General features: G+C 40.7%; 1 protein-coding gene across 4 annotated transcripts in view; it reads left to right on the forward strand.

The window, feature by feature from the left end:
• The window catches only part of CTPS2 (CTP synthase 2), a 133,437-nt gene that overhangs the window by 19,013 nt on the left and 99,318 nt on the right, over window positions 1-15,106 (forward strand). For all 4 annotated transcript variants that reach the window (XM_036305258.1, XM_036305261.1, XM_036305262.1 and 1 more), the window contains exons 3-4: window positions 7,430-7,600; window positions 9,485-9,585. In XM_036305258.1, coding sequence (XP_036161151.1) covers window positions 7,430-7,600; window positions 9,485-9,585 — 272 coding nt within the window. The remainder of the gene's footprint in view (window positions 1-7,429; window positions 7,601-9,484; window positions 9,586-15,106) is intronic.

The following is a 15,106-nucleotide window of genomic DNA, read 5'->3' on the forward strand; positions in this document are numbered from 1 at the left end:
AAATGAATTGAATCTCACAGTTATATTATTTTTAATCTAATTTTCTTTTTTCTTTTAAAATATATTTTTTATTGATTTCAGAGAGGAAGGTAGAGGAGGAGAGAGAGATAGAAACATCAATGATGAAAGAGAATCATTGACCGGCTGCCTCCTGCATGCTCCACATTGGGGATCAAGCTCGCAACCTGGGCATGTGCCCTGACTGGGAATCAAACCATGACCTCCTGGTTCATAGGTCAATGTGCAACCACTGAGCCATGCTGGCTGGGCTGTAATCTAATTTTAAAACTTAATATACTGTGGACATTTTAATATATTCTATACTCTTAAAAGCTGCACAAAATCTGAACAATAATAGGAAATAATTTCCAGTGTATTGATATTAAAAACAATACTGTGATGGAAATCTTTTTGAAATTTAGTTTTATTTATTTATCTATCTATCCTCACTTGAGGATATTTTTTCCCCCCATTGATTTTTAGAGAAAGAGAGATGGATGAAGGGAGGGAAAGAAAGATGGATCAACTGCTTCCTGCATGCCCCCTACTGGGGATCAAGCCCATAACTGGGCATGTGCCCTGACTGGGAATCAAACCGGCAACCTTTTGGTGCAAGGGGCAATGCTCAACCTAGTGAGCCACACAGGCCAGGCCTGAAATTTAGTTTTTTTAAACAGAATGCCTGGGTGCAAAATTTCTTATTTGATGAGTAGATGTGTTTTTCAGGCTCTGAACACATAATGCATATCCCTTGTCTACAACTCTGAAATCCAAAAAGTTCTGAAAATTTAAAATTCTTCATATGTTTGTGGCTATTTATAGTCTTTTCCCAAAAGTTTTGAAAATTGAAAAATCTTCATAAAGCTGTGGCTAGTCTTTATTCCACTGGAATGTATTTGATTATGGATTGCTTTTGAGGTGTTTTATAATATATGGAAAATGTTCTATATTGCCTTTCTATAATCAGAAAAAAATTCAAATTACAACTTTTCATCTTTTCTCAGAATTTTCTGATAAGGCTTGTGGATCTGCACCAATTTACACCCTCATCAACAGTGTGTAAGAGGAAGGCCCAATTCCTTATACCTTTACTGAATATTATTCTTTTTAAACTTTTTTTTTTTTTTTAAATGTTTGGTATATTTCTTTTCTTTTTTTTTTTTTTAAATATATTTTATTGATTTTTTTCAGAGAGGAAGGGAGAGAGATAGAGAGTTAGAAACATCGATGAGAGAGAAACATCGATCAGCCGCCTCCTGCACATCTCCCACTGGGGATGTGCCCGCAACCAAGGCACATGCCCTTGACCGGAATCGAACCTGGGACCTCTCAGTCCGCAGGCCGACGCTCCATCCACTGAGCCAAACCGGTTTCCGCTCTTTTTAAACTTTAAAAAAAAATATTTTTATTGATTTCAGAGAGGAAGGGAAAGGGATAGAAAGATAGAAACATCAATGATGAGAGAGACTCATTGATCGGCTGCCTCCTGCTTGCCCCCTACTGAGGATTGAGCCCACAACCTGGGCATGTGCCCTTGACTGGAATCAAACCTGGGACCCTTCAGTCCACAGGCTGATGCTCTATCCACTGAGCCAAACCAGCTAGGGCTATTCTTTTTAAACTTTACTAACTGGAGAGTAAACCAAAAAACATATTTTTAATATATATATTTTTAAAATTTATATATTTAAAAAAAATTTCATTTTGTCTGTGGAATGACATTCAAGCCTATGGTAGATGGTATTTTTGTTTGAAACTATCACCCAACTTCCTTCTATGCCTTCAATTTCCCTGCCCTGTTGACTTTGCACTTTGGCCATGTAGGTGGTTAACTCCTCCTGGTTTGTTGGGAACTTTCCTGGTTTTGAAAGTGAAAGTCCCTCATCCTAGGAACCCTTTTAATTCTGAGTAAACCAGAGAGGTTGGGCACTTTCTTTGATCATGTGGTTTGTTTTGTCCTAAGGGTTATTAGTGAATATTACATATGTCTTGAAGCACAAATTTTCAATGCACTGGCATGATTTGGTTCAGCCTCTCTTATGCTTCTGCCCTGTGTCATGAGAACTGCCTGCCCCATATAGGGATTTCTCCTTCAGCCTGGGGTCCTGAGAATGCACAGAGCAGACACACAACTGACCCACAGCCCCACATAACATGAGGGAGAACTCAGTAAATGTTTTGTAAGTCACTGAGATTTTAGGGTTGTTTGGTGTGCAGCAAAATTGACTAATTCCATGTATTGTGCCAATTTTCCTTTCAATTTTATTTTATTTTTTAAAAATATATTTTTATTGATTTCAGAAAAGAAGGCAGAGGGAGAGTGAGATAGAAACATCAATGATGAGAGAGAATAATTGATCCGCTGCCTCCTGCACACCTCCCACTGGGGAACTGCACCAATTTACACCCTAACCCAGGGATGTACCCTTGACCTGAATCAAACCCATACCCTTCAGTCCGTAGGCTGACTCTCTATCCACTAAGTCAAACCGGCTAGGGCTTCTTTTCAATTTTAAAATGATTTTCAATAATACTTGATGTAAAGTATATTAATCTATAGTTATATGTATATATTTTTACTGTTTGAAATTCATCTTAATATTACCTCTGTTAGTTGCTGATCAATTTCAATTTACCATTTATATGATTAAATGTATCAACTGTTTCTTTATGGTTTCTGCCTTTGATGTCACCTTTAGGTTTCTCCTCCTCAGGAATGGTTAAATATTCATCTGTTTTCTTCTGGCACTTTTATAGTTTCACTTGCTTTTATTTTAACACTAGAGGCCCAGTGCATGAAATTTATGCGTGGGGGGGGGCGACCCTCAGCCTGGCTTGCACCCTCTCCAATCCAGGACCCCTTGGGGAATGTCCGACTGCTGGTTTAAGCCTGATCCCGCAGTCGGACATCCCTCTTGTAATCTGGGACCGCTGGCTCCTAACTGCTCGCCTATCTGCCTGCCTGATCGCCCCTAACCACCTCTGCCTCCCGGCCTGATTGTCTCCTAACTGCCCCCCGTCGGCCTGATTGCCCCCTAACTGCCCTCCCCTGCCAGCCTGATCACCCCTTAACTGCCCTCCCCTGCCAGCCTGATCGCCCCCTAATTGCTCCCCCCTGCCGGCCTGATCGCCCCTAACTGCCTCTGCCCCAGCGCCTGCCACCGTGGCTTTGTCTGGAAGGACGTCTGGTCTAATTAGCATATTACCCTTTTATTAGTATAGATTGTTAATACATGTGGAATTCAATTTGGTGTGAGGTGAGTATGCAACATAATTCTTTTTCTATTTTTTTTTTTTTTTTAGTAAATCTTTATTGTTCAGATTATTACATTTGTTCCTCTTTTTCCCCCCCCATAGCTCCCATCCACCCAGTTCCCACCCAACCCTCTGCCCTTACCCCCCCACTGTCCTCATCCCTAGGTGCACAATTTTTGTCCAGTCTCTTCCCGCATCTCCCACACCCCTTTCCCCACCAAGAATAGTGAGTCCATTCCCTTTCTATGTCCCTGATTCTATTATAATCACCAGTTCATTCTGTTCATCAGATTATTTATTCACTTGATTCTTAGATTCACTTGTTGATAGATGCATATTTGTTGTTCATAATTAGTATCTTTACCTTTTTCTTCTTCTTCCTCTTCTTAAAGGATACCTTTCAGCATTTCATATAATCCTGGTTTGGTGGTGATGAACTCCTTTAGCTTTTCCTTATCTGTGAAGCTCTTTATCTGGCCTTCACTTCTGAATGATAGCTTTGCTGGATAAAGTAATCTTGGTTGTAGGTTCTTGGCATTCATCACTTTGAATATTTCTTGCCACTCCCTTCTGGCCTGCAAAGTTTCTGTTGAGAAATCAGCTGACAGTCGTATGGGTATTCCCTTGTAGGTAACTGAGTTTCTTTCTCTTGCTGCTTTTAAGATTCCCTCTTTGTCTTTTGCTCTTGGCATTTTAATTATGATGTGTCTTGGTGTGGTCCTCTTTGGATTCCTTTTGTTTGTGGTTCTCTGCGCTTCCTGGACTTGTAAGTCTATTTCTTTCACCAGGTAGGGGAAGTTTTCTGTCATTATTTCTTCAAATAGGTTTTCAATATCTTGGTCTCTCTCATCTTCTGGCACCCCTATAATTCGGATGTTGGTACGCTTGAAGCTGTCCCAGAGGCTCCTTACACTATCTTCGTATTTTTGGATTCTTTTTTCATTTTGCTTTTCTGGTTGGGTGTTTTTTGCTTCTTCTCATTTCAAATCTTTGCCTTGATTCTTGCGCTCCTCTGGTCTGCTGTTGGGAGTCTGTATAATATTCATTATTTCAGTCCGTGTATGCTTAATTTCTAGTTGGTTCCCCAATATAACATCGAGGGTCTCATTAGTTTTCTTGTAGATCTCATTAAGTTTATCGGCGGCTTCTAGACAGTTCTTGAGAGACCTTAAAAGTGTGGTTCTGAATTCAGTATCCTCCATTGACAGTTTTGTCCTGTTCCTTTGTCTCCGCATTTTTTATGCTTTCTTGGTGCACCCCCTAGTGGTCTTTGTGTGCAGTCTTTTTGTAGTTAAGCCTTGATTGTTGTAGTTAATACTAGGGGGATTTGACCTCCAGGCCAACTGGCTGTGAGAATCAGCTGTGTCTGCAGTGGGAAAACTTCTGTCCTCTAGGGAGGTGCTAATCTAGCCTTTGCCTGAGGCTATCTGGCAAATGGCTCTGTGCAGGGCTTGGGCGGGGCGGGTCGAACGGGATCAACAGAGCGGGTGGAGGGAGCAGTTATGGCTCTTCTCAGTCCCTTCCCCAGAAGCTCTGCCTCTCAGAGACCCAGCAACCACTGCAAACCTCGGAGAGAAAGCTGCCCTCGCGTTCCGACCGATGCCAGACAGTCCCGCTTCTCCCGTTTGAGTCTGGGTCTCTAGAGACTCGCCCAGAACTGGAGCTCAGAATCTGAGACTCCCTCCCGATTGAAAACGACAACCGCGCCCTCAGCTACCAGCCCGCTCCGCGCGTACCTCCGCACCTTTGTATTTTCCGCACTGTGCCTCCTCTGAGTCTCGTATGCTGTTCTCTGTCCCTCTAGTTGAAGAATTTCCCCTCAGCCAGTCTTCCTGTGGTTCTGGGCGATGTCCATTCCGTCTCTTAGTTGTATTTGTGAAGTGGTTGTTCGAGGCAGCTAACTCCCGTGTTTACCTATCTCTATTTTTTTTTTCATTAGCCAGCTATTCCTCCTGACATTTATCAAAGATTTCATCCATTCTCCACTGACTGAAATACCACCTTTTGTTATGTACTAAATATCCATATATACTTAGTTTTGTCTTTGTATTCTGTTCTGTTCCAGATTTCTTTGTTTATTTCTATCATTTTAACAAATGCAGCTTTTTATTATCAAGTAGATCAGGACTTTCCTCATTATTCCTTTTCTTCTCTTAAAATTTCAAAATGTTCAGTGTCTTCAAGATTAAGTATGAATTATTTTGTCAAGCTTTATAAGAAATCAAATTGGAGTTTTTGACAGAAACTGCTTTAAATTTATGAATTAATTTGGGGAAGAAATAAACACTGAAAATATTGATTGGCCCATTTAGGAACTTTATAAGTGGCTTTCATTTTATTTATACCTTCTTTCATGTCTCTAAAATAAGGTTTTTAAGTTTTCTTCATGTAGGTCCTATAAATTTCTTTGAAGTTTATTCCTGAGTATTTTATCTACTTTGGTTTGTGATGATATCTTCTGTTTTTTGTCACGTATTAAATTCCTTCATGCAGTAGACACCTTTTTGAATATTTTGGTTTTGTATATTTGTTGATGTTATCATATTCTATATTTATATGTATTGAATATCTACATGTATTTCAATCTTCCTTTCCTCACCACTATTATAAGGGCATTTATCTTTACTTATTTTGTTTTGGTAATCACACCTGCTTTTCTTCCAAATTAACTTCAGTGTCACTATCAAGTTAAAAAAACTGTTGGAATTTTAACCATAATTGCATGAAGTGTAAAAACCTTTTTGAAGGTTTGCCATCTATAGTTTTTCTTTCTCTTCTAAGAACATAATGCGTACATACTTTGAAAATTTAGGAGTTTATAATTTGAATATCTTTGCCATATATGTGGAGTATTGGCAAACTAGATTTGGCCTGACTTGCCTAAAGGGATTTCAGAGATCTTCTTGTATTTGTCAGAAGTGAAGATGATCAAAGTAAAAAGACTCCCATAGATTGGTACTTCCTGAATAACATGAGAAAGTGGAATTTGAACTAGAAATGGAATTTGAGAAATAGGGAAATATTGCAATTTCATCAATTTGCTCTTTTGTCCTTAAAGTTAGCAATCTTCCTGACCACTGTTAGGTACCTGATAAGGGAGACATAAATGAGGATATAAAAGGTTTCTGATAAGGTTAGTAAGCTAGCCAAATCTTTTTTTTTCTGTGAACTTTCTGCCATAGTCATAAATGATAGAATTTACTTAATTAGGGGAAGTTCAATTCTTACAAGGTGGCTTTAGAACACTGGACTCCCAATCAATGTCCTCAAGTGACATTGGAGACCCAGAGACATGCCAAATAATTAAAGCAGGTATTTCATGTGATTAAGTCTGCATCTACATCCCTTTTCTTGGTCCTGCTGTGCAGGTGGCTTATTGCACAGGCTGGCTTTTCTGCCTCTCTTTCACCAAGTTGCCCCGTGGGCTCATTGGGGCCCTGCTTTTCATCTATTATCTCTTTAACTGTGACTTTTACCAAGATGGGAATCAATTAAAACTTTCTTATGCAAATTCCAGAGTACAGGATATGGATACTTTGAAGTAAATTGCTATTAGTTTTTTAAATTGCTGCTTTAAAGCCCCCTTTTTAAGTGATATACGATGAGTTTGGAAAGCTAAATCTTGAAGACAGATTTTAGTAAGTATGAAAAAAACCCATAATAAGATGCTGGAATTTTTCTGATGCATTTTAAAGGATATGATTGAATTGTTAAGTTTTCCCATCAAAATAATGAAATGATGCCCTAGTTGGGTAATTCAGTTGATTGGAGCATCCTCCCACACACCAAAAAAAAAAAAAAAAAAAAAAAAGGTTGCCGGTTGGATTCCCAGTCAAGGCACATACCTAGGTTTCAGGGTCCATCCCCTGGAGGCAAACTATGGATAGATGTTTCTCTCACATCTCTCTCTCTCTCTCTCTCTCTCTCTCTCCCTCTCTCCCTCCCTCTCCCCCTCTCCCTCTCTCCTCCTCTCCCCCCCCCTCCCTCCCCCTTCCTCTCTTCCTCTCTCTAAAAATCAACAAACATCCTCGAGTGAGGATACAAAAAATGAAATGGTGATAGAATATGGTTTATAAATAAGTCTCTTAGCAGTTTTTTAATAAAATGTGCTCATTTTTGAAAAATAATCTACTGAAAGCAAATTTGAAAATTTTACATTGCCTTTTTATTCTAGGAGAAGTGTTTGTCTTAAACGATGGTGGAGAAGTTGATTTAGACCTTGGAAATTATGAAAGGTTCTTGGATATTAATCTTTATAAAGACAACAACATCACCACTGGGAAGATATATCAGCATGTGATTAATAAAGAGAGGCGTGGTGACTACCTGGGGAAAACAGTCCAAGGTATTGCATTCCACAGACATTAGGGAGCCCTGTGTGCTGAGCACCCACACCTTGCTCAAAACAGACGAGACAGTGAGGAGGTCCCTGCACTGTACAAGTTCTAATGCTCCTCAAATCCCTGTATTCTTTTTTTTTTTTCATTTTCCTTAAAGATGTCAAGTTCATCCTCCGAGTTCCTGATTTATTTTCTTCAGTCTTTTCTCTTTTTTACTAATGCTATTGTTTCCCTTAGTCAATCTCTCCCCACCCCTCTGTCTCTCATTCATTCATTCATTTATAAAACCTATTGCGAACCATTTATTCATCTTTTTTTACATGATTAGGGTGTATTTTTTTGGTTTGTTTTTGTCTGTTTTTTTTTTTTTTTTTATTGACTGTGTTATTTTTCCTTGTATCTTTGCATGCATGATGATTATTTCCCTTTGAAGGAGGTCAGCTTTGGAGAGGGACTGGGGAATTGAACTGGAGTGGCAAGTAGCATGGTCTGACCTTTTTTCACCAACCCTTTCCCTGGATGGTATTGTTCTCTTTTGTCTTAGAAAAGATCCCCTCCTGGTACCTCTGAAGTTTTGCATTCATACGTTCCTACATGGTAGGGTAAAGGTGATAATTCCCCATCCCCTTTAAATCACTTTCATGTTGGAACCAATTGAGAAACAGATGTAGGAATAGGACAGATGGAGATCAAAAGAGCAACTATATTATTGCCGAAATTGGACATTGTGGCACAGATCTCCAGTACAACTGTGTTTTCTAATAGTTTTCCCCCGAGTGTAGGTCTTGGGAAAACCTGCAGGAGGGAGAGTCACTGCCTCATATCTGCTATGTCCCAACGATGGAGGAGAGGGCAAGGCCCAGACCTGGGTCCTGAACCCTGATCCCTGTGCGGCTGGCATGGAGGCAAAACCCGGCCAATCTCATCCTTCCAGAAGGGGGTGGGCCAGGCATGCCCAGTGGTCCTTCCAAACGCACCAATCAAAGACAACTTCCTCTTGCCTGCAGACTGCGGGTGTAAGGTGGAGCAGGTGACGGATGCCCCTTCGCCTCAGCTTCCTGAAGGCCAATGTTCCTACTTCCAGCCATCACATTAGGTTAGGTGGCTGGGCTGAATCCCCCTCTTCAGTTGATATCACCAACTGCAAACCTGCTCACCACCCAAGGGACTCCTGAGCCTCACATGCTTATGGAGATGTCACCGTTTGTCCTTTTCAGCTGACATTAGCATTCCCTGGTGCCTGATCAGCAGGCATACCTTGTCTATATCCTTTTTTTTATCATTAAATATATTTTTATTGATTTCTTACAGAGAAGAAGGGAGAGGGATAGAGAGTTAGAAACATCGATGAGAGAGAAACATCGATCAGCTGCCTCCTGCACATCTCCCACTGGGGATGTGCCTACAACCAAGGTACATGCCCTTGACCGGAATCGAACCTGGGACCCTTGAGTCCACAGGCTGATGCTCTATCCATTGAGCCAAACCGGTTAGGGCTCTATATCCTCTTGAATGTCCCCTTCCCCATTGGCTTGTGGTCTGGCCTCTCTGCGTCCTTCCTTCCTGTGGAGCCTAGCATTCAGCATCCTAGGCAGCCCTCTTTGCACAGTTTTTCATTGGCATTATCAGTGTTTTCTAGTTGCATTGAAGATGGCATTTCTGCTTTCTGTTTCTTATTCTCTAGGGTTGGTTGGTTTCAAGAGAAAAGGCATAACATTTAAATGAGTGAACCTAAATTGCCCCTGCAGTATTAATTTCAGTGAAGAAAGATGATAGCATTAGGACTATAGCTTGTCTGATTTGCCAGGTAGCTGTCAGGCTAAAGATCGGATACACTGCCTTTTCATGACCATGAAATAAGCTTTTGTACTAATTACTTCTTTCTGCAGTTGTCCCTCACATTACTGATGCTGTCCAGGAGTGGGTTATGAATCAAGCCATGGTACCAGTGGATGGTCATAAGGAGGAGCCCCAAATATGTGTTATTGAGGTAAGCACGGAACATTTCTTTATAAACTTACTAGAAGCCCAGCATGCGAAATTGTGCAGCTCCGCCCACCCGTGCCGGTCTTTGGTCATTACGGTGTTAGGGCCACAGGCCTTTTATAATATAGATGTCCTTCTGGGTTTTTAACCATCTGATCTCTATTCATTCGACAAATATATAAAGATGATATCCTGGGTGCCAGGAACTGGGCTAGAATAGATGGTTCCTGGCCTTGTGGTCCCAAGTCAGTGGGCAAGATTGGCATTAAACAGGGTGAGTACTCCTGGGGTGGGTGTGCAGCAACGCATGCGGAGACATCAGTTGCACATAAGGTCAGTGTTAGGGCCTCCTGTGTGCCAAGCCTGGGATGGGCAGTCTCTGGCCTTGAAGAGCCTGCAGACCTCCCTGTCCTCATACAACAGAATGCATTCTAGTGAGTATTATTTGAGAAGTATTTTCAAAATGCATTGGGAGTAGAGAGATGGACTTATGGAAGTGTAGTGGTAGAGGTGATTTGAAGGTGAGTATTAGCTGTTTAAAGAAAGAACATTGGGGGCAGGAGGGGGTAAGAGATCAACCACAGGATATGTATGTATGCATATAAGCATAACTAATGGACACAGACAGTAGGGGGTGAGGGCATGTGCTTGGGGTGGGCGCAGCTGGGGAGAGGTCAATGGGGGGAAAAGGAGACATATGTAATACTTTAAACAATAAATAATTTAAATTAAAAAAATGATACCAGCCGAAACCGGTTTGGCTCAGTGGATAGAGCGTCGGCCTGCGGACTGAAGGGTCCCGGGTTCGATTCCGGTCAAGGGCATGTACCTGGGTTGCGGGCACATCCCCAGTGGGAGATGTGCAGGAGGCAGCTGATCGATGTTTCTCTCTCATCGATGTTTCTAACTTTCTATCTCTTTCCCTTCCTCTCTGTGAAAAATCAATAAAATATATTTAAAAAATAAAAATAAAAATAAAACACATAGTGCAAAAAAAAAAAAATAAAAAAAAAAATGATACCATATATGGACAATCCAGTAAAAAAAGAAAGAAAAGAATAAAGATATTTCCTACCAAAAAAAGAGAAATATTTGATTTGTATTTAGAGTTCAGAAAGTTTAATTGAAAATAGATTAATATTTACAAGTTATTCCAAACATACTTCAGAAGTTTTCCAATAACTGAATTGAGTATTTTAAATTTTAATTAGCTAAAATAAATAAAATTTAAAATTCAAGAAAAGAACATAATACAGGGTGGGGCAAAAGTAGGTATACAGTTATGAGTACATGAAATACAGTTTATTCTTTATTTTAAAAAATATATTTTATTGATTTTTTACAGAGAGGAAGGGAGAGGGATAGAGAGTTAGAAACATCGATGAGAGAGAAACATCGATCAGCTGCCTCCTGCACACCCCCCACTGGGGATGTGCCCGCAACCAAGGTACATGCCCTTGACCAGAATCGAACCCGTCCACAGGCCGACGTGCTATCCACTGAGCCAAGCTGGTTAGGGCCAGTTTATTCTTATATTATTATTTGTTTTTATATTATTTTCCTTACAAACAACTGTAAAGCTACTTATGCTCCACCCTGTATTTGAACTTGCCAGTTGTTCATGTTTCCCTTCCTATCAATGTGCAGATTGAGAATGACGTCCAGGCACCCCTATCTAAATGTCAGTTGATCTGATTGACAGGCAGGAGAACAGAATAATGAATAGCATAGTTCCTAAAGTCAGACTGCTCAAGTTCAAATTTCTCTCGTGACCCCTGAATGGTATATAGTTCAGTGGTTAGAGTCTGGAGCCATATTGCTTGCGTTCATAGTTCAATTAGGTCATTTACCAGTGGGGTGACCTTGGACAAGTTTGCTTACCTTCTCTGTGCCTCAACTCATCTGCTAGATGTGGACAATGACACTACTTAACTCATTGTTTTGAGGATTAAATAAGTCAGTATACGTAGTGCTTAGAATACTGTTGATCTATACTAGTAGTATGTGCTCAAAAATTATTGGCCGTTATTAAGGTGCCTGTGTGACATTTGGCAAATTACTTCTAAAAAATTCAATGTAGTCATCTATAACTATGATAATAATGTAATATTGTAATAGTAACAAGATGGTAACAGGGTTGTTGTGAGGATTAAATGGGATAATATAAAGCATTTGGCAATGTCTGGCATTTAGGAAGTGCTTAATAAACATATGTTAGCTGTTATTGTCATTATTAGCAGGTAGATATTATGCCATCAACAAGATCAATTTTGTTAATAGTAGAGGTGATAACTGTAACATAATGTGCTATACTATCATATAATAACTACTAGAGGCCTGGTGCACAAAATTCATGCATGGGTGTGGTTCCTAGGCCTGGCCTGTGATTGAAGCATGAGTGTCTGGTGTGGAAGGGCAGGTCCCAGCTGACCTCTGAGTCCTGGGCAACACCTGGGCCCCTGAGCCCCTGCACACACTCCTCCACCTGAGTCACGGTGCCCGAGTCCTCATGCAGAGATGCAGTGAGCATGGCCAGATGCTGTGGGCTGGGGCACAGCATGGGCCTCTGGGCCACCCAGTGGTGCCACATGGAAGCTGGGCAGGCAGTGTGCTCTCTCCTGGCCGGCCTCTCTGACCAGCTCCTGAGCGAACCCATGGGGAGCCTGACCGGCCCCTGCAGTCCTGGCAGTTGTGGCCTGGCTCATCCAGAAGAGGCCGCACAGGTGTGGGGCGGGCTCCTTGCGGGCGCCCAGCACCTGAGTGCCTGCTGCCAGTGCCGTGTTGCTGATGCCCGCCATGTTCCATGCTGCCCCTGGTGGTCAGCGTACATCATAGCGAGCGGTCGAACTCCTGGTGGAAGGACTGCCTGAGGGGACAATTTGCATATTAGGCTTTTATTATATAGGACACTGTACTAAATAGTATGGCTGATAAACTTAGTATAAATACATAAGTGTGCTCTACAAAATTATTTCTCCCTTGGTATTTCTTCCTTCACAATTTATGAGGAAAGAGGTAATACTTTATAATTTTTAAAAATTGGAGTGTAACTTAAACACAGAAAAGTGCACATACAGATGTATAGCTTGATGAAGTTTTGCAAATTAAACACACCTGCATAATTAGGCTTACTTTCTTTAAAAATATCTGAAATCTAATACAGTGAGTAGTTTGCAAACAAATGGGGCAACGATAAAGACAAACAGTGTAAGAGAAGGGCAGGTAAAAGCTCCAGGAAGATACCATCTGATATGAAAACTGAGCTGTAACCAGGGCATAGCTTGACTTTACAGTAAAGGAGACTTACATAGTCACTCTATTTATTGATTTTCAGTTTTCAGAGTCAATCCCAGGATGCATTAGAGAAGCCTTAAAAGCAGGGATATAGATGTCATCAGCTTTCAAAGAACGATTCGTGATGTAGAGGCGGTGGAAGAGTGCTGGAGGGGAAGGAGGGAGATAAGAACTTAATTTTACACTGTGATGCATCCACAGATACTGTTATGTGTTGAGTGTGTTTCCTTCCACGACCCGCATGGAGTAGGGTTCGGTACCTGAAAGAGGAGCCGCACAACAAATGAGAAAAAAGACACGAGATAATTTTGCAATATCGGAGGTCCAGGCGGGCAAGTCCAACTCAAGGAGAGGGACTTCCACCCATGCTCAGGCTGCTCCAATCTTATTGATCTGGAGTAGCCCTTAGGCAGGCGACCCCCCATTAACAGGCAGACTAGCCCATCAGCAAGGATTTACATAATAATAAATGGGGGAGTAGTTTCAGCTACCACTGTCTGGACAAACAGAGGTGGCGCCTAGCTCCGGGCTTTGCTAGGGCTTCAAAGGCACCCAGCCTTCGGGGGTTTCGGGGAGTGCTCTGTCTATGCTTATCAGATAGTGAAGGCAATAAACAGTTTCCCACAGTTATGCCCTGCTCAATGATGGGGATACATTCTATACGTTCTGAGAAATTTGTCGTCAGGCAATTTTGTCATGCGAATACCATAGAGTGCGCTTACACAAACATAGATGGTACAGCCTACTACACACCTAGGCTATGTGGCATAGCCTATGGCTCCTAGGCTACAAGCCTGCACAGCCTGTTACTGTATGAAACAACACGGGATTAAATCAAGGACAAGAAAAAAATGATGCAATCAAGAAACCCAGTAAACACGAAATGTGTGAGGCTACTGCTGACATAACAACATAGTGTTTTACAGCAAACATTTTTTATAAGTAGAAAGTGTAGACTCTAAAATAACAATAAAAAGTCTAGTATGCTAAATACATAAACCAATGACATAGTTGTTTATTATCATTATCAAGTATTTTGTACTATACCTAATTGTGTGTATAACATAATTTAACATCTGTATACACTACAAAGTGATCACTCCTAAAGTCTAGTTACTATCCATCACCCTTTCACTCCACGCCCCCTTGCCCTGTGGTAACATCTATTTTCTGTATTTATAGGTTTGTTTTTGTTTTGTTTTTTGTATGTGAGTTTTTTCATATGAGTGAGGTATTTGTCTTTTTCCTTTTGCCTATTTCACTTAGCATAATACCCTCAAGGTCCATCCATATTATCACAAATAGCAAGATTTTATTGTTTTTAAATGGCTGAGTAGTATTCCACTGTGCGTGTATATCCATTCATTCATTGACGGACCCTTTCTTTTAGTTTTTATAGGTGAAAGAATAGCTTTTTCTTAAGATTATTAACGTAGTCACAAAAAAGTTCCAAATGGTCATGTGTACAAATGTTTTTGCCTTTTATTTTTTGATTCTGCTCTTTTTTAAAAAATCTACATTTACAATGATATACATGAATATGTAAAAGTAACTTATGGTGTTAGACGTCAGGATAGTGGTGACCTTTGGAGAGGAGGGAGGTAGTGATTGGGAGGGGGCAAAAGGGAGGTTTCTGGGATGCTGATAATGTAATTCTATTTCTTGACCTTGTTGATGGCTAAACTGAAAATTCTTCAAGTTGCACACTTACAATTTGCACACTTTTTCAGGTATATTATACATTTTAAAAAAATCTACATTTAAAATAATAACCACAAAAAAGAGAAGGGGAAATCATTTTTTAATGTAATTGAGCTGCCACCAAACGTCATTAAAATATAAGCTCAATTTGACCTTGAGACGAGCCCTCTTTTTTTAAAAATATGGGTGTTTTTTTTTTTTTTAAATTTTAGAGAAGAAGGGAGAGGGAGAGAGAGAGAAACATCAATGATGAGAGAGAATCATTGATCAGTTGCCTCCTGCATGCCTCACTCTGGGGATTGAGCTTGCAACCCAGGTATATACCCTGACTTTGAATCAAGCCGTGACCTCCTGGTTCATAGGTCAATACTCAACCCCTGAGCCACACCAGTTGGGCAGGACAAGCCTTCTTAACACTTCTTTTTCATCTCAGCTTTTCTAGCCATTGTTTTTTGAGAATCATCCTTGAACAAAGCTTTTATATTTCACTAGAGGCCTGGTGCACAAAATTCATGCACAGGTAGGATCCC

The sequence above is a fragment of the Myotis myotis genome, unplaced genomic scaffold (genome assembly GCF_014108235.1).
Source record: "Myotis myotis isolate mMyoMyo1 unplaced genomic scaffold, mMyoMyo1.p scaffold_m19_p_4, whole genome shotgun sequence".
Classification (NCBI taxonomy): domain Eukaryota; kingdom Metazoa; phylum Chordata; class Mammalia; order Chiroptera; family Vespertilionidae; genus Myotis; species Myotis myotis.